A 23741-nucleotide genomic window follows, 5' to 3' on the forward strand; every position below is an offset into this window, starting at 1 on the left:
TTACGGATGGTTGTGAGCCACCATGTGGTTGCTGGGATTTGAACTTCGGACCTTTGGTAGAGCAGTCGGGTGCTCTTACCCACTGAGCCATCTCACCAGCCCTCACTGACCTTTTTTAAAATAAAAAAATTACTTAATTAGTGTGTGCATATGTGTGAATGTGTGTGTGTGAGTATATGTGAGTGTGAGTGAGTGTATGAGTGTGAGTGTGTATGTATATGTGTGTGAGTGAGTATATGAGTGTATGTGAATGTATGTGAGACTGTATGTGTGTGTGTGTGAGTATATGAGTGTGTGTGTGAATGTGTGTGAGTGTATGTGTGAGTGTGTGTGTGTGTGTGTGTGTACGCCTTCCTCCGCCTGGGGTCCAAGGCTGGAGCTCCAGCTGTCAGGCCTGGCAGCAAGCTGGTCTGCAGTCTCTGGCCTTGTGTTTAACACGTTGTTCTCAGTGCTGCCTCGCTTTGCTGCCCACTCAGCAGTGCAGTGGCTTCAGGAGCCCCTCATCATCAGATGCTCAGCTCAGAGCCTTTCTGTAGTGGCTCTTGATCACCATCAGCACCACCTCAGTGAGAGAGTACTCCTCGTTCTTGCCTCTCTTCTTATCAGGTCACCATCTTACTTCATCATGTCTCCACATCATTTTCTTTGGCTTAAAAAAAAACCACAAAAACTCATAGCCATAACAGTGAATTAATTAAACCACTCTGGCTCCTGGCAGGGTTGCTCATGGGCTGCACCAGCCCAAGAGCTCTGGGTTCTCGAATGAAAGACACACATGTTCACGCACACGGGCATGGACTTGCGCCAGCTGATTTTGATATGCCTCAACTAGCTCAATGGTTGGACACTTCAAAACTTCCCCGAATTCCACTCTGGGATTCCTGTCTTAACACCTTCTAAATGTATATTTTATCTTTCCTGCCCTGTTATCTTCTGGGCAGCCCCCTCCCCCAACCCCCATGGGCCACTTTCCCTTTCCACCTACATTGCTGGATGATTTTTCTCTTATAGCTCTTAAATCTGATCCCTCTGCCTCCGAGTCATGGCCAGTCTCTTGTTCTTCTCCTCTTCTCCTCTCTCCCTTGCCCATGCAATCTAAGGGTCCTGCCTCCATCTTCCTGCCCAGCCATTGGCTGTATGTCAGTCAATCCTTTATTACCAATCGAAGCTAGCTGGAGGCAGGGGTCCTCAGGTCTGGCAGCGCAGCTTTTGGGAGCCAAATTAAGACAAAGCTTTAGAACCAATTCCCAACAGGGCACGACCTACTATCTCCAAATGAACACGATGTGCTAGCACACTGTGGTTTTAATAGATACGCCTTAGAAATTCCTCGCATCTTTCCTTGACCTCCCTACTCAGTTCACCCTGACTGTGTCTCAGCAGTCCTGAACCCGACCTCTGTAAGGACTCCAGATAGTATGCATGGCCTGCTCTCCAGCCTGTTGCTTTTCCTGGAAGGGAAGTGGCCAGATCTGGGCTTACTTACTGCTGTAGCTTAGAGTCTGTACATCATAGAGGTGACCCAGGACTGTGTCAGAATCATGACTTCTGTCAAAGTACTACTTTCCCTGGGAAGCTAACCCCAGCTTTCTTTCCCCATCTTTCAGTAAGATACTGACTTCTTGAGCCTTGGTGGGGATTTTTGAAAATGGTCCATTGCACTTAACTCAAAGCAGAGTTTACGTTTTGATTCTGAGTCCCCTTGGGCAATGATTTAATTTCTATAGAACACTGGCTTCTGAAGAAGGTGCATGTGCCAGGAAAGCCTGGCCTTCCTCTTGGTTGAATGGGGAAGTCCGCTCTGTGTGTCTTTTCTCTCCATGCGGTGCTTTCAGTTCCTTCTTGGGGTTTCGTTGTTATTGTTATGAACTTGCAAATCTGCTTCTGGTGAAAGAGGCCTCGGAAGGATGTCTGCTGACCACGTGGAGAGAATACCGAACTGTGTCCAGGTTACTAACAGAAGTGGTTAGCAATGGTAAAGAATGGCTGGCCTTATTTTTTTAATGATATATTTATTTATTTTATATATGTGAGTACACTGCCTCTGTCTATAGACACATCAGAAGAGGGCATCGGACCCCTTTACAGATTGTTGTAAGCCACCATGTGGTTGCTGGAAATTGAACTCAGATCTACTGGAAGAATAGTCAGTGCTCTTAACCGCTGAGCCATCTATCCTAACCTCATGGTTGGCCTTACTGGGAGAGCTATTTGGGTGCTGTTCCTCACCCATGGGTCCTAGACTGTGAAGATGTCCATGGGGCCCCAGGGAGGGGCCTTGACATCTAGGTAGCATAGGGTCAATGCCAATGCAAGGGGAATGAGTGCATGAGTGGGTTTCACTATGTTAAGTTCTGGGTGCTGACGCAGGAGAATTGCTAGTTCAAATGATATCCTGCCTCTGTAAAGAGGAGAATACCTCAGTGGCATGGTGCTTCCCTAGCATGTTCCTGGTTCAATCCCTGTACTGAGAAGCAGTCTGGTATAGTTAGACTAATGTTTCTTGGGGATGCTGTAACTGCTGGCTGTTTTAAAGGTATTTTGATGTTTCATGAAGGCTCATATTTGATACCTGACTTGTCGACTTTTGAGGAGATTACCATCTTGGAAGTTCCTTGGGTCCTTTACTCATGTCAGGATGCGTAGTCTCTTCAGAGATCAAGTACACATCTAAAAGAAAACAAGTCACAAGCTTTCGAAGCCCTGCTTTCTGGGGCTAGAGAGATGGTTTGGTGGGTCAGAGTGCTTGCTGTGCAAACTTGAGAATCTGAGTTCAAATCTCTATCGTCTCCCTGTGTAAAACGTTGGGTGTGGCTGTGCATGTGCCTGTCATGCTAGTACTGTGTTGGGCAGAAACCAAGCACTGCTGAGGCTTGGTGCTGGCTACCAGCCTTGCTTCAGGTTCAGAGAGAGACTTGTCTCAAAGGACTGTGGTAGAGCGTGATGGAGCAGGACACTCTGTGTCCTCCTCTGGCCTCTTTCTGTGTACATATACCACACCTATGTGTTCATATACAACACACATGTACCACTTACATATTGCACATGCCAAAAATCTCACACACACACACACACACACACACACACACACACACACACACTTCCTATACTGTTCAACATATCCCCACTCTTTTCATAGCCATGAAAGGAGTGAAGAGTTGGGTGTGGTGGCAGATGCCAGGGATGAAGCATTGCAGATGTTCAGGCAGAAAGATTGTAGGTCAGGGGCTGGTGAGATGGCTCAGACGCTAACACTGCCTGCTGTGCAAGCCTTGACCTGTGTTTGATTCCTGGGATTCACAGTGTGGAAGAAGAGAACTGACTTTGTTTTGCTTGGTTGAGTTTTTGAGACAAAGTTTCTCTTTGTAGCTCTGGCTGTCCTGGAACTCGCTCTGTAGAACAAGCTGGCCTTGAACTCTCAGAGATCTATCTGCCTGTCTTTGCCTACCAAGTGTTGAGATTAAAGGTGTATATCACTACGCTTGGCTGACAATGGACTCTTTTAAAAGTTAAGTTGTCCTCTTAAAACACACACGCACGCACACACACACACACACACAGACACACACAGACACACACACACACACACACACACACACACACACACAGACACAGAGAGAGAGAGAGAGAGACAGACAGACAGACATGTATAACAAAATGTAATAAAAATTAAAAATGGTTAAAATGGTGAATTTTCTTGTATGTACATTTCATGGATTCATAAAAACAAAAAGGGATCAGGTTGATGGGCTCAATAGACAGATTTTTACTATTTGTGTTTCATATTTAAACCACAGACCCTCTGCTCTAGAAATAGCCTTGTGGCTACCTGGAAGATGGTGGGGTGACAAAGCTGTGGTTCCCTTCTTGGGAGCCCTGCCTGCTGACCACCTGCTCATTGCTTGGGCCCATCCCGGGCTTGAGCAGCAGTTTCCCCCCAGCTCTTAGGCTGGAGAGCAGTGTGGATTGCCCCTGTCTCAGCGTGGATGGCTGTTTGGCTGTGTGCTGGTTCCTAGTATCAGATGTGTTCCCCTGAGTTTGCACTGTGGTATGCACTCTTTTCCACATACCCCAGGAAAGGTGAAGCAGCCCCACTGATCTTCTCTCCACTTCTGCTTCCTCGTGGCTTTCTGGGGTTGCTTATCCTTGCCTGATAAAAGAGTGACAGCTGGCTTTATCCGAGTCTTTCTTCATCTTCTGTTTGTGACTGTGAAGCCCAGAGGTGTGACTGACCTTAGATAAAGTTAAGACTTTGGTCATTCAGAGCCTTGGAGCCAATACCTAGCCTGTCTAATCATCTGAGACAAAGATGCCCTGGCTCCTTGTTTGCAAGGAGCCAGGTCCTTAGAGTTGGGTGATACATTGCTTAATTTTGTACAATGCTTTACTTTGCTCAGTTGCACCTCTTTAAATTTCTATAGGATCCTCCTGTCTCTGATTTCCCAGACCTGGGATTACATGTGCACCGTTGTACAAGGTGTTAAGTCAATGTCTTGTGGAGCTCTGGCAGGCCTGAACTTTATGTAGAGACCAGGTTAGTTTTGACTCACAGCGATCCACCTACGTCTACCTTCTAAGTACTGGGGTTAAAGGCTTGTACCACCATGCCCAGCTGCACCTGGCTTTTTTACATGGGTGCTGGAGATCTGAACTCAAGTCTTCCTATTGTTCACGAAGCACTTTACCCACCGACCCGTGCAAGGTATGAATTTTTGGCATTGCCAGTGAAAGCCAAGGCTTGTTAGAAACTGCCAAAAGCTGGTTCTGTTAGTCAGCTACAAACAGGGTCTCCCGACAGCTCACGTGAGCACCCCCTTCCTGGCTCTGTTCTTGCTGGCAGTTACCTTTGGGTGCTCTGACATGCTTCTGGAACTTTCCCCACGTTTCAAAACAGATCACTATAGATTTCAAAATTAAATTATAGGCACTGCTTGCATTAAGAGGCAGGTGAGCTGTACTTTAAATAGACCACATTAATTCTGGAGTGGAGCCCTGCTGGGATAATTGTTATCATCAGTGGCATTGCTCACAGGCTTGAAGAGGATCCTCTCGGTAAGCAATTTGCAAACTGGAAGGTGAAAACAGGCTTTACAGTAAAGTGCTCCTGGTATTCAAGGCCAGAGGGAGGTCACTGCAGCTTTTTGAGCAGAATGTGAGAGTTACTGGAAGGGTAACTGTGAAGAGTTACTGTGCTCCCCAGAGTCCCCTCTGTGATGGTGTTTGATTGTAACTTTTCTTGGACATGAACAAATCTCTTGCATAGCAGATAGGGAAATGATGACAGCTCCCCCCGCCCCCCCCCCCAAAAAAAAAAAAACAAACCTCTTCCTGAGTCTAGTTTGATAAGTTTGATTGAGTTTTTGGGGGTTACTCATGGAAGCATGGCTGGCTCAGGGGAAGCTGTACCATAGAAAGCCACTCCACATGGGTGATGACTCAACAAAGCTGCATCCCTGGGGCTTACTGCGCAACCCTCAGGCAGCAGCTCCACCAGAGTCTCCGCTCCTTGCCGGTGCTGGCTGCCTTGATCACTTTGGATGGGTCCCTGTGAATCTTGTAAGTTTCATGAGCTTCCTAATCCTTGTAAGTCTTCAGAGTCTCGCCCCTTTCTAGACAGGGTGGTTCAGTTTGTAGGAAAGAGCAGAGAGGCAGGGAAGGGTCCGGAGCCTCTTCTGGGTGGTTGTATAGTTCCAAGAGGTTTTGAGGGCTGGGAGTGATCTGTACTTTCTCTTTCTTCCTGAGAAGTTTGTTGTGAAACATAAAGTCAATGCAACAGTTCGCTGAGGGCTCCGGTTACCAAGCCTGACAAGGTCGGTTTTTGGAACCCACATATTGGAAGGAGAAAACTTCCTCCTGCAAGTTGTCCTCTTGTGTTTGCACACATGTGGTAGATACACACACACAAAATAAAAGTTCAAAAACCTGGAAGGGTGGCTGGGTCTCCAAATACCTACACATTCATATATATAAACCAAAACAAACAAACAAACAAACAAACAAACAAACAAAAAACCTGATTTCACAAGCAGGGACTATTATATTGATATAAGAAAAGCTTTGGTTACTGAGTATTTTATGTAGGTGGCTCATTTAGAACGAACAGGGCATTGCTTAACTGTGACAGAAGATAACCAGGTGGTCCAGTTGCATCCCTCTCCTGTGCTTGATCAGGAGCCTGAATGGGGGCTTTATAATGAGTTTGTGCTGACAACAAAGAATGGTTGGTGAAAATTGCCCCCCCCATATTATGACATGAGCAGTTTCCCACAGTGTGAAGCAAAGAGACAGTTGGACTGCATTATTGCCAAACTTCAATCCAAGGAATATTCACAGTACTGAAATTCAATGCTTAGACCTGAAGTTATTTAGAGAACAGCTTTAAAAGATGAATGAAGTCAAGTTCAAGTTGTGCTCTTCATGTTGGTTCAATAATGGCCTTTATTTGAAAGCTTTTTAGTTTTTCTTTAGAGTAACTATTCTATTCTGATTTCATTAAAAAAAAAAAGAAAGAAAGAATGGTGGTCTCTGGGTGGAGGTTCTGATTATTGCTTTGTTCTACGTTGTCTGTGCTAAGGAAGTAATGCCGTTTATACCCATAAAGTTACCTGGTGACCATTGCTGTGAAAACAGCAGCTTGCGGTCGGTGACCCACTGCTCATTCTCTCCCCAGAGCCCGTGTTCTGGGTCTACGTGAAGGAGGTCCTCAATAAGCACGAGCTGCAGCGCTTCTACTCCCTGCACCACATCACCTCCGACGCTGGCCGAGGCCGGGCCTGGCTGCGCTGCGCCCTAAATGAGCACTCCCTCGAGCGCTACCTGCACATGCTGCTGGCTGACCGTGCCAGGCTCAGGTACCCAGCAGGGTGGCCCTAGTCTCCCAGCCAGGGGAGAAGGGACTTCCACACTGCAGCCCTGCTAGCCCCACCCCTGTAGGAGGACAAAGGATTAGAAGGAACCGGTGTGGCACCTGTAGCCAGCACTACATCAGTACTTGTTCTGCTCAAGGCTTGGATGCAGACAGCTATTGCCTTAGGGCACAGTCTGCTCCTTGCTCTGTGACGCAGTTTTAATTTGAGATTCTTTTTTTTAACCTCTTTTTTTTAAAATTTACATTTCTTTTTTTTTTTTTAAAGATTTATTTATTTATTATATGTAAGTACACTGTAGCTGTCTTCAGACACTCCAGAAGAGGGCGCCAGATCTCGTTACGGATGGTTGTGAGCCACCATGTGGTTGCTGGGATTTGAACTCTGGACCTTCGGAAGAGCAGTCGGGTGCTCTTACCCACTGAGCCATCTCACCAGCCCCTAATTTACATTTCAAATGTTATCCCCTTTCTGGTTTCCCCCCTTCCCAGAAACCCCCTGTCCCATCCACCCTCCTTCTGCTCCTATGAGGGTGTTCCTCCACCCATCCACCCACTCCCACCTCCTCCCTCTCGATTCCCCTACACTGGGGCATCTATTGAGCCTTCATAGGATCAAGGACCTCTCCTCCCATTGATGCATGACAAGGCCATCCTCTGCTACATATGCAGTTGGAGCCATGTGTACTCTTTGGTTGGTGGTTTAGCCCCTGGGAGCTCTGGAGGGTCTGATTGGTTGATATTGTTCTTCCTATGGGGTTGCAAACCCCTTCAACTCCTTCAGTCCTTTCTCTAACTCTTCTATTGGGGACCTCGTGCTCTGTCCAATGGTTGGCTGCAAAATTTGGGATTCTTTAGTGTACTCAACCCCAAACTGACCAAAAGATGTGGAAACTTTGTTTATTCTTTTGTTTATTTTGAGGCAAGTTCTCACATGTAGTCCAGGCTAGCCTGGAAATCCCTGTTATAGCCCAGGCTGGCCTGTTTCTCTAGTGCTGGAATTAAAGGCCTGTATGACCAGGCCTGCTCAGACTATGAGACATCAGGGGAGATGTGCTTTGTTTTTATTAAACACTTTTAATTATTTATTTATTTTATCATGTGCTACATTTTTTTTTTCCTTAAGCATAAAGTTTACTCAGGTCAACTTGTGTTATAGTAAGCAGTACTTGAGACACCTCATGGGCCACTTTTATTTCTTCATGTTGTTACCTGCCTGTGAGGATGGTAGACTAGACAGTTTATGTCACCTGATGACCCAAGGAGCTATGATCAGTCCTCTCTGGAGCCTTGAGTAACTTCCATGTTAGCAAGGCCTAGACTTGACACTTAGATTCTGTTAATGCAGTAAGCTGGCTTCCCAGCGTTGCCACAAACCCTTGATTCAATCCTGCCAGGTGTCTGCAGGCTCAGGTCTCCCTTTCTGCTTCTGTAGTAACCCCTGTGCCCCTCTCCCAACAGCTTCTTCTCAGCTTTACTTTTTTCTTTACTGGAAATCTGACTCATGCTGGACAGAGGCTCCATCCTGTGCTGCCCCCATTGCCCTGTGATGTAAATCTACCAGTGATCCTGTGGGGGCTCTAGGATTGCCCTGAAAAACACCAGGGTCACTGAGATGGATCTTGCTGGCCATATAGACATGTAACTCAGGATTCAGCTCCCAGATCCCATGTATCCTATGGTGGAAGGAGAGAGAACTACAATCCACATGAAAAGAACCAGCACAATGGTGCATGTCCCAGTGATGAGGAGGCAGAGACACACACTTTCACATACATTCTCTCTCATACAAATTCTCTCACACATTCTTTCTCACATACACTCTCTCACACATTCTCTCTCTCACACATACTTACATACATTCTCTCTCCCCACACACTCACAGACTTTCTTACACATATTCACACATACTCTCTTGTACACATAACGCTCTCTCATACATACACACACTCTCTCTCACACACTCTGTCTCTCACACACACTCTTTCATACATACTCTCTCACATACACACTCTTTCACATTCTTTCTCTAACACACACTCTTACATACATTCTCTCACACACACTTTCTCACACACTCACACACATAATACTCTTATACATATACTCTCTTACACACACAGACACACACTCTCACAGACTGTTATATACATACTTTTCACAATCTTCTCTCTCACCACACTCTCTTACATACATTTCTCTTTCACATACACACACTCTTTCTCACATACATCCTCTCTCCACACATTCTCTTATACACACACTTTCTCAATACACTTACACACTCTCACACTCCCACACACTCTCTCTCCCACACATACACACACACTCTCACACACATACACTTTTTCTTTTTCTTTTTCTTTTTTCTTTTTTTTTCTTGAGACAGGGTTTCTCTGTATATCCCTGGCTGTCCTGGAACTCACTTTGTAGACCAGGCTGGCCTCGAACTTAGAAATCCGCCTGCCTCTGCCTCCCGAGTGCTGGAATTAAAGGCATGTGCCACCATGCCCGGCCCACATATACTTTTTCTACACACACTCACACACACTCTTTCATACACATTCTCTTTCTCACACATACTCATACACACACTCTCATGAACACTCACACACACTCTCTCATACACACTCTCTCTCACACAAACACTTTCTCACACACACTCTCACACACTTTCTTTCTCTCTTACACACACACCATACACACATTCTCTCTCACACATACATACTTCAGATTGATTTACATGTACTAAAGCTAGCTCAGTTTTTCAGCTGATCCAGTTCGCTGTGGGCTTGAATGTGATGAGAATGCTAGCCTGACAAGGTGTGTTATCTTCCTGCCACATGCCCTCTCCTGTCTTCAGTTATGTCAGCATCTACTTTTCTCCATCTCTTGCTACACTGCAGGCCACTCAGCACCGAACTGACATTATTGAAGCTGCACTTACAGTTTTGTTACCTGACATTGAAGAGTCTGGTGGTTTATTTCCTAACAGAGTCATATAAAGTGATTAGAAATTAGACAGGGGGGGGTGGTGCTGGCAAGATGGCTCAGTGGGTAAGAGCACTGACTGCTCTCCTGAAGGTCCTGAGTTCAAATCCTAGCAACCACATGGTGGCTTACAACCACCTGTAATGAGCTCTGACGCCCTCTTCTGGCATGTCTGAAGACAGCTACAGTGTACTTATGTATAATAATAAATAAATCTTTGGGCCAGAGTGAGCGGATTGAGCAGAGGGTGTAAAACAAATTCAGTTCCCAACAACCACATGAAGGCTCACAACCATCTTTACAGCTACAGTGTGTACTCATATACATAAAATAAATAAATAAATCTTTAACAAAAGAGATTAGACTTGGGAGATCTGCTTTTAAGCCTTGCTGTACTGTTAATTGTCTGGATTACCTTAGGTATCTGCAGGCTTCCCTGACCATCCCCAGCTGCTCCTGAAATTCACAGAAGCCCTTTAGCCTCCCCGCTTTTTCCATGACTAACTTGGAGTATGGGTTTGTAGTTCAGCTGTTATTGTAAGTGCATACCCCATTGATGGAGCCCTGAAGCTCTGTAGTTGCTTCTGAAATGATCTTTTCTTGCATTGGCCAATCAGGTGAGCCCTGTTGTGAGCCTGAACTTCCTGTCTATCTCAGGGTACCTTGTTGAATGAAGTCCATCCGTCCATCCGTCCCCTTCAACTTTGCTTCTTTATAATCCTATCTGCACATGTCTATTTCAGATGTCTAAAGCTCAGGGTCTCAGGGGACTGAGAAGGAAGTCAGGGTCTGTGCATGCAGACCTTTGTTTCTAGTGAGAAGCTTCAGAGCAGAGAGAGGCCAAACTTCTTCTGGGTGACAGATGAGGCGTGGTGCTTGTTAGGGACTGACCCAGGCAATGCATTGTTGTCCAGTGAATGGATGCTGAGAACTATCTTTCTCTAAGAGCTGTCCTGTCTCTTTTTGCTTTTGCAGCACATTCTATGAAGATTGGTCTTTTGTGATGGATGAAGAAAGGTCCAGCATGCTCCCTACCATGGCAGCTGGTAAGCCTGGTTGAGGCCAGGGGTAATGAGTCCTGAGAAGCTTGGTGAGCCGAGAGCTCCTGGGAGCAGATGCCATGATGCTCTGTGCTTTCTTACTGTTGTGTTGCTTTTTACATTGGGCCAATTTATCTAGCCTCTGACACTGTACGGATGATGCACTTGGTTGAAGAGTGTGGCTTGTGGCCTGGCAGGTGAACTGTAAAGAACTGGGGATTGGCTGACTGCCTTACCCATGGTTTTCCTGCATGTCAGCTGAATTCTGTCAGCTCTGTTACCTCTTCTCTCTTACTCTGTGAGGTGAGAACACTGTTCGCTTTGCAGGAACCTTTTTGGGGCTTTAAGAGAGCCACAGAAGATGAAAGGCCTTGTATGTGGTTTATCAGTGTGAAGCAAGGCCCTGGATGGCTGTGACTGTGGCCTGAGACATCACATTACCTGACATTGAGCCCACATCGAGAGCCATGTTAGGCTCATTTAGAGATGAGAGAGTCGGGCTTTGGCTGTGGTTTTTCTTTATAGGCTGTAGATTGCCAGTGTCAGTCTTGGCTACAGTAACTGTCATGACTTGTTGGGTGCACACTGAGCTCTTGATGAGGTAGGTGTTGGTAGGGAAAGCCCCCAGGACTCAAAATCCTGAGAGGGTCACCTTTGCCACAATTGCACAGACCATGAAACTAGAACTCAGGGAGATGACAAGCTGCTTAACCAAGGTCTCAGAGCTGCTAAGTGGCTTTCTGTGCCTCAGCCCAGGCAAGCCTCTCTCCAGAACGCCCACCACCAGCTTCTCCTAGGTGACTCTTGTTGGCTGTCTTCCTGACTCTGTTCACATGAACTTCTATCTACCAATACAGGTTCCAATTGTTTTAGATGCTGAAGATGAGTACATGTCCTCTTGTGTCCTTTGTAGACTGTCTTTTTGCTGTAGGTGTGACCACATGACAGCAAGTACTGCAATGTCCCTTCCCTACTTTTTTGACAGGTCTGAACTCCATACTCTTTGCAATTAACATTGACAATAAGGATTTGAATGGGCAGAGCAAATTTGCTCCCACTGTCTCTGACCTCCTAAAGGAGTCAACGCAGAATGTGACATCTTTGCTGAAGGAGTCCACACAGGGCATGAGCAGCCTTCTCAGGGAGATCACAGCGTCCTCTGCTGTCTCCATTCTCATCAAGCCAGAGCAGGAGACTGACCCTCTGCCTGTCATATCCAAGAACGTTCATGTTGGTAAGCCAGAAGGGGCCCTGGAGGTGGCACAGTAGGGCCACTGAAAAGGAAATGAGAGTGGTGCTGAGAGGAACGCCTGATTCTGTCACTTCCCGGGGAGCAAAATCTGTGTGTGTTTGTTTTTCTATCGTCTTTCACTGTGAGCGGGACCTGACAGGAAGGGTAGAGAAGACCGCCCAGTCTGCCAGGTGGGTCATCTCCCACCACTTCTCTCCGTTCTTTCCTTAGTTTTTATGATCAGTAGTGAGCCGAGGCTCTGCTAGCATCTTGTTAGTCGTCTTGGGGTTGGGCAGGGGTGATATTTTAAAACAAAAAGGCATAAGCAGCTTATTGTTTTTGTGGTATCTTGGATGCCAGCACAGGATGCTTCAGAGAGAATGCTTTGGGCTTGTCTGTATTGGGAGGATGCTCTTTCCGTAGTGGCCTATCTGAGCAGAAGGGGAAAGTGTTAACCTGAGACTTCACCGACGCTGATGATGCTCTTAGAGCATGTGGCGATGTTAGTGAGTTGCTATTAGGAGAAACCAAGACTTAGGGGTTAAACACCAGTCCCTGTCACTCCAAATCCATGAAGGCAGTAACCATGGCCACCCCTTTGAAACAATTTTAAAAAGTGTCTATCCTAAGTTCTTTTTACTTCTTATTTTTGAGACAAGGTCTTATCATATCATTAGGGTGGCTTTGAACTGACTCCAAAGCCCAGGCTGGTCTTGAACTTGGATCTTTCTAGCTCCAGAGCAGTAGGATCACAACGTGACCCAGCAGCCCTACTTTTGGAATTCTATTTTATCTCTCTATTTCTATCTGTCTGTCATCTTTGTGTATGTGTGTTTATTTATACAGTGTGTGTGTGTGTGTGTGTGTGTGTGTGTGTGCACTCACACGTGCAAAGGACAGAAGTCAGTGTGGGCCATCTTCCTCTTTGGCTGTACACTTTGTTTTGTTTAGAGACAGAATCTCTGTCTAGACTGGCTGGCCATGGAGCTCCAGGGATCTGCCTGTGTCTCCTGTCTGCCCTTCCAGGGCTGGAGTTACAGGTGTACACGTCTGTGCCCAGCTTCCCCCAGGGCTGGGTCCAACTCCAGTCCTTCTGCATGTGCAGCCAGCACTTTACTTACTGAGCACCACACACACCCCTGAAGAATATTCGCAGTCCATTTCCCAGCAGGCACCAACTGCCTCTAATCCCCATCTCCACAGAGCTGGAATGTTGACTGGCTTGGTCTGAAGCGGGTAAACACTGACAGGAGAACCATGTCAAATCCAGCAGGCATCATTGTATAGTGCTCCTCCCTGCCTTCTGGCTCTTACATCATTTCTGCTCTGTTGTCTGTGCTGTCCCCTGAGGGGTGGGGGTGGTATAGGCTGAGCACTCGAGGTTGCTCATTCTCAGCACTCTGATGATTACATTAAATGCTGCTCAGTGTAAAAGAAAGTTCTCTAAACATCACTAACCTATGGGTATAAACATAAATATTTAGAGGAATATTTGACAATTTGAGCTTCAGCAAAATAATGGTAGTAAGTTTGGTCTCCAGTGCCTCTGATCTCCTCAGCATTTGCTGCTTTTCTAGAGGACTTGAGTTTGGTTCCTAGCACCCACATCTCACAACTGCCTAACTCTAACTCCAAGGGATATGATGCCCTCTTTTAACTTCTGTTGGTATATATATGTGTGTACGCACATGCACGAACACACACTCCTACCTTTAAAAAGAGAGTTTTTGTTTTGTTTTGTTTTTAAAAATAAAAATAAAAATACCCAGCAGTAGTGGCCAACATAAAACAAATTCAGTAGTATTTTTTAAAATCTTATGTTGTCATTTGCTTATATATTATGTTATTATGTTTTTAAATTTTCTTTTTTGCCTTTATGGGTTTCCTGTGTGTGCGAATGTGTATGTCTCTGCATCTGTATGTGTTTCTTCTTCTTCTTTGGCTTTTCTTTTCCCTTTTTTTTTTTTTGGTTTTTCGAGACAGGGTTTCTCTTTATAGCCTTGGCTGTTCTGGAACTCACTTTGTAGACCAGGCTGGCCCCGAACTCAGAAATCTGCCTGCCCCTGCCTCCTGAGTGCTGGGATTAAAGGCGAGAGCCACCACTTCCTGGCTGGCTCTTCTTTTCCTATTTCCTGTTTGTTTTGTTCTATTCTGATTAGTTTTATCTTCTTTTATTATTATATGCCTATTTGCTTTTTTTTTTTTAAGAATTTATTTTTTTTTAAAGATTTATTTGTTTATTATATGTAAGTACACTGTAGCTGTCTTCAGACACTCCAGAAGAGGGCGCCAGATCTCGTTACGGATGGTTGTGAGCCACCATGTGGTTGCTGGGATTGAACTCCGGACCTTTGGAAGTGCTGTCGGGTGCTCTTACCCACTGAGCCATCTCACCAGCCCGCCTATTTGCTTTTTGAGAGAGAAAGAAAGGGTGTGCATTTGAGTGGGTGGGGAGGATCTGGGAGGAGCTAGAGACAGGATAACCAGGATATATTGTATGGGGAAAAAAAAATCTATTTAGAAAAACCCTAAAACACCCACAGAATCTGATTTAGTTTTGGTTTATTCTTGGTGTGACAGTAGGCTTTGCTGCCCCGTGGGAGTGAGGCTCGGCCTTCCTCTGTCTCTTACCGCAGCTGTTCTTTTGCCAGATACCCGATGTAAAAGGGAGCGGAGAAGGAGGAAGAAGGTGACCAACATTGTCTCTTTTGATGATGATGAGGAGGAGCAGGGTACTGGGGACACTTTAAAAAAGATGCCTGGGACTGCAGAAAGCTCGGAGGAGAACTCTGACCGATCCTCCGTCAACATCATGGCAGCCTTTGAAGGCTCCTTTGGGCCAAATTCCAACGGGAGCCAGAGCAGCAGCTCATGGAGAATTGATTCTGCGTCTTTGAATGGGGAGCTGGGCTACCAGAAGCTTGATGTGAAGAGCATTGATGACGATGTGGATGAGAACGAGGAGGATGGGTGCAGGAGCCCGTTAGGAAGGGGGCACACTGGCCACACAGAGTCACCAGACAGGTGAGTTCCGATTGAGCTCTCCACAAGGGAGTTACAGGATGTTATGTGGCGAGGAGGCTGTTTTCTATGGAAGCGAGTGGAATGAGTGGTGAATTTTGGGGCTGGGGAAGTGGCTCAGTCGATCACGCTGTGCAAGCCTGACGACGACCTAAGTTCAGATCCCCAGCATCCCAGAAGCACGCAGCAGAGCAGCCCCTGTTATCCCGCCACTCCAGGGAGAGATGGGAGGCGGGTACCACTGCATGCTTCAAGTCGGGTAGAGCAAGAGCGATCCTGCCTCAGATATGGTAGAGGGCCAGCGTGGACACATGAGCTTGAATCTGACCTCCACATGTGCACCATCCACCATGCACACACATATAAATAAAAATAGTGCAAGGGTTGGATTTTTCAGGGAACACTTTTCATTCTATAGATCTTTTTGACCTTGCCCTGATGAGAATTAAGGAAATGGAGTCTGTCTATGTTCATGGATTTAATACAAAGTTAGCATCAGAATGTTTACTTGTAAGTTTTGCTTGAACATAAGGCTTTGGCTTTCACAAGCTGGGTTTTCCTGTGTCTCTAACCTGTTACAAGCTCACAAGGAAAGTGGACTTGGCCTGGAGAGGTGTCACCGGTTCGATGTGCAGAGCCTAAGATATTAGTTCTCTCCCTCCCTCACACTGTGACCCTTTAACAGAGCTCCTCGGGAGCACAACTGTAAACATTTTCAGTAAGACTTCATACATGTAATTTTGCTCTTGATATAAACTATAATGTAAGTGTCTGTGTTTTCTGATGGTCTTAGATGACCTCTGTGAAAGTGTCCTTCAACCCCAAGGGGTCATGATCCACACAGGTTGAGAACTGCTGGCCCGGGAAGAGATAACTGTCTTGTGTAACAAAGACGACCTAAGAACTGCATCAGGGCTGGCGACGTGGCTCCATCGAGAGTGCTTGACTGCATGCTCAGAGTTCTGGGTTTGTGCTTCAGCACTGCATAAGCTGGGTGTGATGGTGCGTATCTGTCATCAGCACTGGGGCAAGGAGGTGGGCAGGAGGAGCAGAAGTTCAGCACCCGGGCTCACATGAGACTATCTCAAAAAGAAAAACAAGGAATGCTGAGACCAGCACTACATTGGTGACCTTCAGCCAGTGTGGCGCTACTTTAGGTTGGTGGGTATCACTTCTGTCGGGTTTGCAGAGGGAAGAACCAAGCCACACAATGTCTGGGGCCTTTGGCACACATGCCAGCACTTTGAGTGTTGTCACACATGTACTGGCACACTGGGTGGTGTCACACAGGCAAGCTGCTACGGCTGCTGGCTGCTCTTCATGGTTCTGTGTACTCCCACTCTTTACAGCCACACTAGACATGTTAAGTACTGTTTCTTTTTAGCTTTAGAGTACATGGTGCTAATCATGGCTGACTTCACAGTTCTTCCTGGTAAAGTGTGGCATGAACAGGTGTGAAAATGTTCTTCTATGGGACTGAGATGCCATGGTGTCCGTTTTAACACCCACAGGAAGCCTCCAGTGCTGTGCTTCTGATGTTCATGTTTGCATAATATTAACTTTTTAAAATTTGTTTGGAGACTATACCTGTTTAAAAAGTTTTGGGGGCTGGAGAGAGCACTCAGCAGTTGATCAGATTGTTGCTCTCGCAGAGGTCCTACATTTGATCCCCAGTCCCCATGGTGAGCTACAGCTATCTGCAAGACTGCTCCCAGGGGATCAGATGTTCTCTTTCTTCTGGTTTCTGTGGGCGTCAGGCACCATGCATGTGACACACATACACACATGCAGGCAAAACATCCACACACATAAAATAAATAAATAATTCTAAAATGTGACAAGGTTTGGCTGTCATTCACACACGTGCACTGGCCATCTGCCTGTGCTCATCTCCGATGCTCTCCATGCTGCAAGCTTCAGAGGAAAGACAATTTCAAAGTTGAGATTTGGCAAAGAGGTTGCCATGCTGGGAGTTGGGTCCACATAGACTGCTTCTCAGAACTTACTGTTTTTCATGTTATTACATAATTCAGTTGTTTTATATAAAGGTCACCTTTGCTGAACTGTGAGATCCCCAGGTTAAATTCTTGTTTCTGGAATCTGGGAGAGTGTTCAGGCTGAGATCAGAGTTTGGGTGGATTCACTAATGACAGGGCTTTCCTGTTAGCCAGGACCTGACAAGAGCAGAGGAGTCTGAGGGAGGCAGGAAGAGCTTCCTTCATGTCTGACAGTGTGAACTGGGGTGCTGTGTTCTCCTGTCCATGGACTTGGACTCACAGGGCTCTCCTACTTCCCAGACACACAGCACTAAGGTTCCTGGATTTTAGCTCACACACTGGAGCCTGTAGGACACTCAGCATGCAGTCTTACGGAACAGGGTCCCATGGAATCCCTCTCATGGTCTGCAAAACCCTCTCTTGCTAAATGGTTCCTTTACTGTTGAGTATTTATGCTGTTTGCTTTTGTTGTTGTTTTGGGGTAGGGTCTCTGGATGTAGCTCAGGCTGGCCCTAGATACATCATCCTGCCCCTAGAATGCCGTCTGTATAAGGCTATTTTCTACTCCCAAATATTTGTTCGAGTCATTTTTCAGCAGCAGTGTTCATGTCCACAGACTACGGATGGTTTGAGCCTGGAGCAGGGTCTGAGCCCTCTTGTTTTAATCATAGTTCTGTGAAACAGCTAGTGCTGTGTGTCCTTCACCACTTCACCTTTGCCTATGTGGCGCAGTCTCTCTGTTTTTGTTGGTTTGCTTGTTTGTTTATTTATTTTGAGACAGGGTATCATGTAGTGTAGGCTGGCCTGGGCTGAGATTCTGGTGTGTATCTCTATGCCTGTCTTGTTCTGAATTTTCTTTTTCCTGATTTGGGGAATTGACACATGGAATTGTGGAGTGTGGTGAGTTTAACTCTGCAGGTAGACTGGTGGGGAGTCTCAGTTCGAGTCCAGAGGCAGTTTGCTGGCAGAACTCCGTCTTTCTCTGGAGAGGTTGGTGGTTTTGTATTGCAGTCTCTGTTGTTTGGCTGAGGTCCATCTGATCCAGCAGAACAATCTTTTAACTAAAACTCTACTGGTGCAAATATTAATCTTCTAGCATAGTGTTTGACTATCTGACACAGTTTCCCAATCAAGTTGGCACAAGCAGTCATTGAAACCTCTGAGCACCCTCGGAGCCACTGCATTCTGTGGCTCTGTAGATGCCGAGTTGTGTGAGTCGTGTGAGTCAATGCCTGAGCCCCAGTCCTCTCTCTTCTTACCCCTGGTGCCAGTGGTGTGCAGCCTGGAGGAGGAGGCCACCTTGTAAGCAAGGGTGGCTGCTGGCATTGTGATGTGTAAGAGGCACAAAGCAGTGTTGGGTGGCCTTGGGAGCTGGACCTCCATGGACCATGGATAGCCTCTCTCCAGTGTACAGCGGCATCATGATTGAAGAGTCTGCAGAGAAGCCTGGGAAGGAGCTGAGCAGTGATGAATGGCTTATTGAGTAATACTTGGCTTTTGGGTCTGCACACAGCAGTCGTGTTGGGGAGTGTGGCCAAGCTAGGGGGCTCAGCGAGACTTGCCATTGCTTCTGGCAAAATCTGATGTTTGCTTGTTTTTAGGATAGTCTGGTGGCCCAAATTTGGGCTTTCTCTGTTTGTTGGTAATTTAATTATTTCTTTGGTGCTGGATCCCGCTTTATCCAGTATCTATCACAAGTGTTGACTTTGCTTTTTGTTTTTCTTCAAGATAGGCAATAGCTCTATTATGGAAAGGAGTGTTTCATTCCTCTTGTTTGAGCTCTGACACCAGTAAAAAATGAGCCATGCCCATCTCTAGTGACTAAGCTCCTCATACCTCCAGAGGTGTACAGCGAGTGCCCTGAGCCGTAGCCGCGGCCTGTCCAGCCATTCCCTGCAAGGGCCAGGCTGGCTCTGCAGGTCCCAATTCCAGGCCTGAGAAGACACCTGCACAGGCAGGCATGAAGGCTGTGCATGGGGGTCTGCCAATAGCCCTGGGGGCGGAAGATGGTTAACAAATTATCTGACCCTGGGTGGAGAATCTACCCTGAGGACATTGTCTCAACTTGAGAAGAGCTGAGTAGCAAGATTCCAAAGTCCTGTTCAGAGAAGCAGAACACCTGGTCTGACCTTAATGTGCTCCAGGCATGAACCTGCCGAGGAGTCTGTCCCCGTGTGCTCTGAGCATAGAATCCTAACACTGTTTTGTTCTTAGAACTGGTTTTGTGTAATTAATTAATTTTTTGGGGTGGGGAGAAGCTCTTGAGCAATTTTTGTCTGTCTGTTTTTGCAATATTTGGGATTGAACTCAGTTTTCTGTAGCCCTGGCTTTCCTGGGACAGGACAGGCAGTTAGTAGACCAGGCTGGCTTTTAAATTCCCAGAGCTCTTCCTGCTCCTGCCTTTGAGTGCTGGGAATAAAGGAGTGAGCCAGTCTGCTCACTGTGAACATCGTTAGTGAGGAGTGCCCTTGTCTGAGAGTCTGGAGATGACCTTGTACCGTGATATTGAATGGGAAACACGTCGTTGGAAGTGCATGTGTACTTTCACTGCAACCGTGTAAATGAGGAGGCATGGCCGGCACCGTAGACCTGACGCTTGCCTGTTGTTGGGGTGATCTAGTGGCCCCCATTTGGGCCTTCTCTGCTGGTACTTTAACCATTTCCCTTTATTCAGTGTTTACCATGAATACTGCCTGCCTAGGGAAACCCTCTCACCCAGCTGTGCTGGGACTTTATTTTTAACATTGTCTCGATTTTGAAAAAATATTTTGTTTTAATGATAAACAATACTTTCTGTTATTTTAAGCCAATCTTAAATCTTTTTTACATTATTAGTGCGTGGGTGTGTGCATGTGAATGAAGATATTTGTAAAGACAGTTTTCTCCTTTCATCATATGGGTCCTAGGGGTCAAACTCAGGTCATCAGGCTTGACAGCAAGCACCTTTATCTGCTGAGCCATTTTGTTGGCCCTTTAAAGTCAATCCAGGTGTCAATTGAGTTGGTGACCCTTGAGGGCCGCTTCCTCTTGGGTTTGGGGCCTCACCCTTCATGGCTCTGGTTTCTCTTGGGTTTGGGGCCTCACCCTTTATGGCTCTGGCTTACATTGACTCACCATAGGCTGCTAGGATATAGCAAGAATTGTCTTTGAAACAAGAAGAAAAGTCCACAAGCCCAGAGAGGTAGTGGAATGCTTGGAACTAGGATTTGTTGATCCCACCAAGTGAGAATAAGGCCAGATTTAAAGCAAGCTTTATTAAATACTGGCCAGGTCCATTCCTGGATTCCCATAGAATGGCCACGAATTATGTTAGTCTGGTGCTCACGAAGGCGAAACCCACAAGGCTGTGCACTTCTCACCTTTGTCAAGTTGTGGGCAAGCATACATCCTGATATACTTACTGCCTATGTAACTCCTCCTACAGGATCTATATGTATATGCAACTCCAATACAGGATCAAGCATATCCTGTATAGTTGAGGCAACCAAGCTTGTTTATAAAAGTGGAAAGTCATGGCTTGTCTTCTTACACGAACAACAGCCCCCAGCATTCCAGGATGTTGTCTGTCCTTGGGCAAATGGGGCTTGAGTTTTTGTTTTGTAGATCTCTTAAGCACAGCAATTTAAACTTAAAAATTTAAACTTAAAATCTAACTTCAGCTCTCACACACTGGCCAGTACTACTCTCTCTGAAAATGTGCCCTGCCTGCATGCTACTTTAAACTGCATGCCACTAAATAAACTGATAACATGACTACTCCATGGTGTAGTTAAGAGAAAGGTTATCATTGTAGCTATGAGGGAGAGAACAGTCAGAGACATCTGGAAGAGTTCAGAACAGAGAGAGAAAGAGGTAGACTGGACATGGCTAGCTATCTGTGAGGGGAGGAGAGAGGGAGAGTAAGGGATGGAGAATAGAGAAATCACAGCGAGAGAAGCAGGCACAGGAGAGAGACAGAACGGCCAGGTCATAAGAAGGATGAGGAGCCTAGGGAAGGAGGCAACTAAGTTGTTAGCATTGACTTGAAATGCTGATAGGCACAATACGTATATATTAACTAGAGAACCATAGGTCCCTTTTGCTGAGGTAAGGAAGTGACCTTTTGGTAGAACAGGCTTTACGACCTGAATGCTGGCTGACTTCCAGAAAACCTCCTATAGTCCAGGTTGAACTGGGCCTAGACTCAATTTTGGATATGTCAGTTGGCTTGCCCTTTTTGGGAGCAACTTGGCAACCGGCTGCTGCTTCAGAGTCTGAAGAGGGTGGTTCTAATAGCCTAGAGGCACAGCCATGTTTACTGTAAACTTGGGGCGGGGCTGGGGGAGGTCAGTGGCAGGAGCTGTCCCTCTTTCACCCATGCTGTGCTGTCTAAATGTCCTTACACTGGTCATGGAAGGAAGCAAACGATTCACTCATAGGATTCTGTTAGGACCGTTCCCTGGGTTTCTTGTCATGAGCAAGAAGGTAGATATTCATAGTTAGTATAACAAAAGTCATACATTATTATGTTGGGTTTGGGGTGGAAGCCAAGAAAACTCACTTCAGAGACAGAAGCTCAAAAATGAAAGCTTTATTTCCTGTGGCACAGGGAGGCAGGTGGTTTGCGGAATCTGAATCTCAACCCTGCATGGAGATTTACAACATTTTTAGAGGGCGGGAACAGAAAGCGAGGTAGAGCAGGATGCACTATTGCATTGACTAATTATATTTTGACACAAGGAGTTAAACAAGGAACTTAAAGTAGGTGACTGGGTCTTAGCCGGGTCACCTGGTTTCAGGGTCCTTGAGTGAGCTTTGTCAGTCAGGTCCCCTCCTGGCCTCTGGTCCATAATTGAGAGTGATGAGGGAACAAAGGAGTGGGCAAGCTGCACACAGCCCATTAAGTCAAGACAGGCAGCATGTTTACTATTTGTGCATGTTAGTTTAGAGATAATGGGATAACAACAACTTCCCTTTGTACATCCTTTACTGGTTAACACACAAACATGAAACATCTGAGAAGCAGGGTAGGAGTTGGTTTTGGGTCCTGGGAACATGAACTCAGTTTTGACCTTGCCAGCAAGATGGAACTTATTCCTGAGGTGGATTCAGTAAACTATCTCCCAGAAGTCATGCTGAGGGTCATCACACAGGGTCACACTCTAAATTTCTAATTACCTGAGCCTATCTTCCCCATGTATCTTAGTTGAAGGCCAGGTCCAGTCTATAACCGAAGTCTCTGATTTGGGGTCAGGATCCTGAAGGAGACTTTCCAGCCACAGGGTAGATCAAGGTGGTGTCTCTCCAGATGTGCAAAGAAGAACATTGCTCTCGGTCTCTGCTTATATACTGTGCAATGGTGTCATGGGCTTCTAGGACTATGTCAGGTTATCTTGAGTGAGTGATGTCACTGGGTTTTGGTTATCAGGTGCAGCCTTGGGTGTAGTGGATTCCCAACTAAGCTTTATTTACTTGTCTAAAAGGCATTTTTACTATGGTTATAACACCCACCCAATGCTAGCTCCAGCTAGATTTGGTTGGATTTTAAAGGCTTGTAAAGAAACACCGTCTATAAGAGTGTGCCACTCAGTCTAAAATGTTTACAGAGAAAATGTCTTGACCTGTGCCCTAAAATAAAGGATGTTATGTAGAGGCTCATGCAGGTGAGAGGCTGGACACCATTGTGGTTTGCTTTGGAAGATCTCAGTCTGGGTGCTATTGTATATGGTCAACAGGTGATATTGTTTTGAGGTGAGAGTCTCACTATGTAGTCCAGGTTGGCCTTGAACTTATCACAGGCCTCTTACCTCTATCTCACAAGCATTGGGATTATAGGTGTGAGGCACCATACCTGTGGCCAGGGTCTTTCTCTCTCTTTGTGGTGCTGCAGATTAAACCTAGAGCTTTGTATCTGTAACCACTGCACCACTGCACCATGTGGTTGTGAAACAGGGCCTTGTTATGGTGCCTGGGCTAGGCAGTCTCCTGGGTGTTAGAATTTTGGGAGTATACCACCGGACTCTGCTAAAGTACATAATTTGGGGCCGGGGAGATAGATGACTTTCTTACTGGTTAAGAGCACTGGCTGCTCTTCTAGAGGACTCAACTTCAGTTTCCAGCACTCACTTGGCAGCTCACAGCTGTGAGGCAACAGTAAAGCCACTGAACCCAACTATTCCATGGGTAGGAAGAAAGCTTTACTGGGGAAATTCAAGATTGCCGTGGCTGTCTCATAGAGCATAGCAAAAAGACTGGGAACGCATCGCCAGTATTTTAAGAGAAGGGTTGGGAGGGAGCCTGGAAGTTATGGTAGGGCGTTCCTGTGGGTCAGGACAGCCTGGGAACTAGGAGGGGAATTTGATATGTGTTGCAAGTTTGTGTTAATAGGGAACTAGATTCCGAATTGCCTTTAGGGACAGAGAAGGTCAGTAGAGACTCTTCCTGACAAACAGATTCTGAGGAGCTCTGCTTTTAGGGCTTTGTCTATCCACTAGCAGCCCTGTGTTTAGTTTACCTGGTCAGAGTGCAGTCTGAGCTGATCCCAGACTGTCATTTTGGGGAACCCACTTTAGACCTAACAGCAACAGTCTGTAACTCCAGTTCCAGGGAATCTGACA

The 23741-nt window shown here is 46.2% G+C and overlaps 1 protein-coding gene across 3 annotated transcripts in view; it reads left to right on the forward strand.

The window, feature by feature from the left end:
• The window catches only part of Snx29 (sorting nexin 29), a 431651-nt gene that overhangs the window by 58857 nt on the left and 349053 nt on the right, over positions 1-23741 (forward strand). For 2 of the 3 annotated variants that reach the window (XM_021185334.3, XM_029470597.2), the window contains exons 5-8: positions 6671-6851; positions 10832-10902; positions 11882-12130; positions 14779-15151. In XM_021185334.3, the coding sequence (XP_021040993.1) occupies positions 6671-6851; positions 10832-10902; positions 11882-12130; positions 14779-15151 (874 nt within the window). Of the gene's footprint in view, positions 1-6670; positions 6852-10831; positions 10903-11881; positions 12131-14778; positions 15152-18401; positions 18629-23741 lie in introns of those variants that run through there. The other variant, XM_029470598.2, reaches the window with a different exon arrangement.

This window comes from Mus caroli, unplaced genomic scaffold, assembly GCF_978045245.1.
Source record: "Mus caroli unplaced genomic scaffold, Mus_caroli_1 scaffold_17, whole genome shotgun sequence".
NCBI lineage: Eukaryota > Metazoa > Chordata > Mammalia > Rodentia > Muridae > Mus > Mus caroli.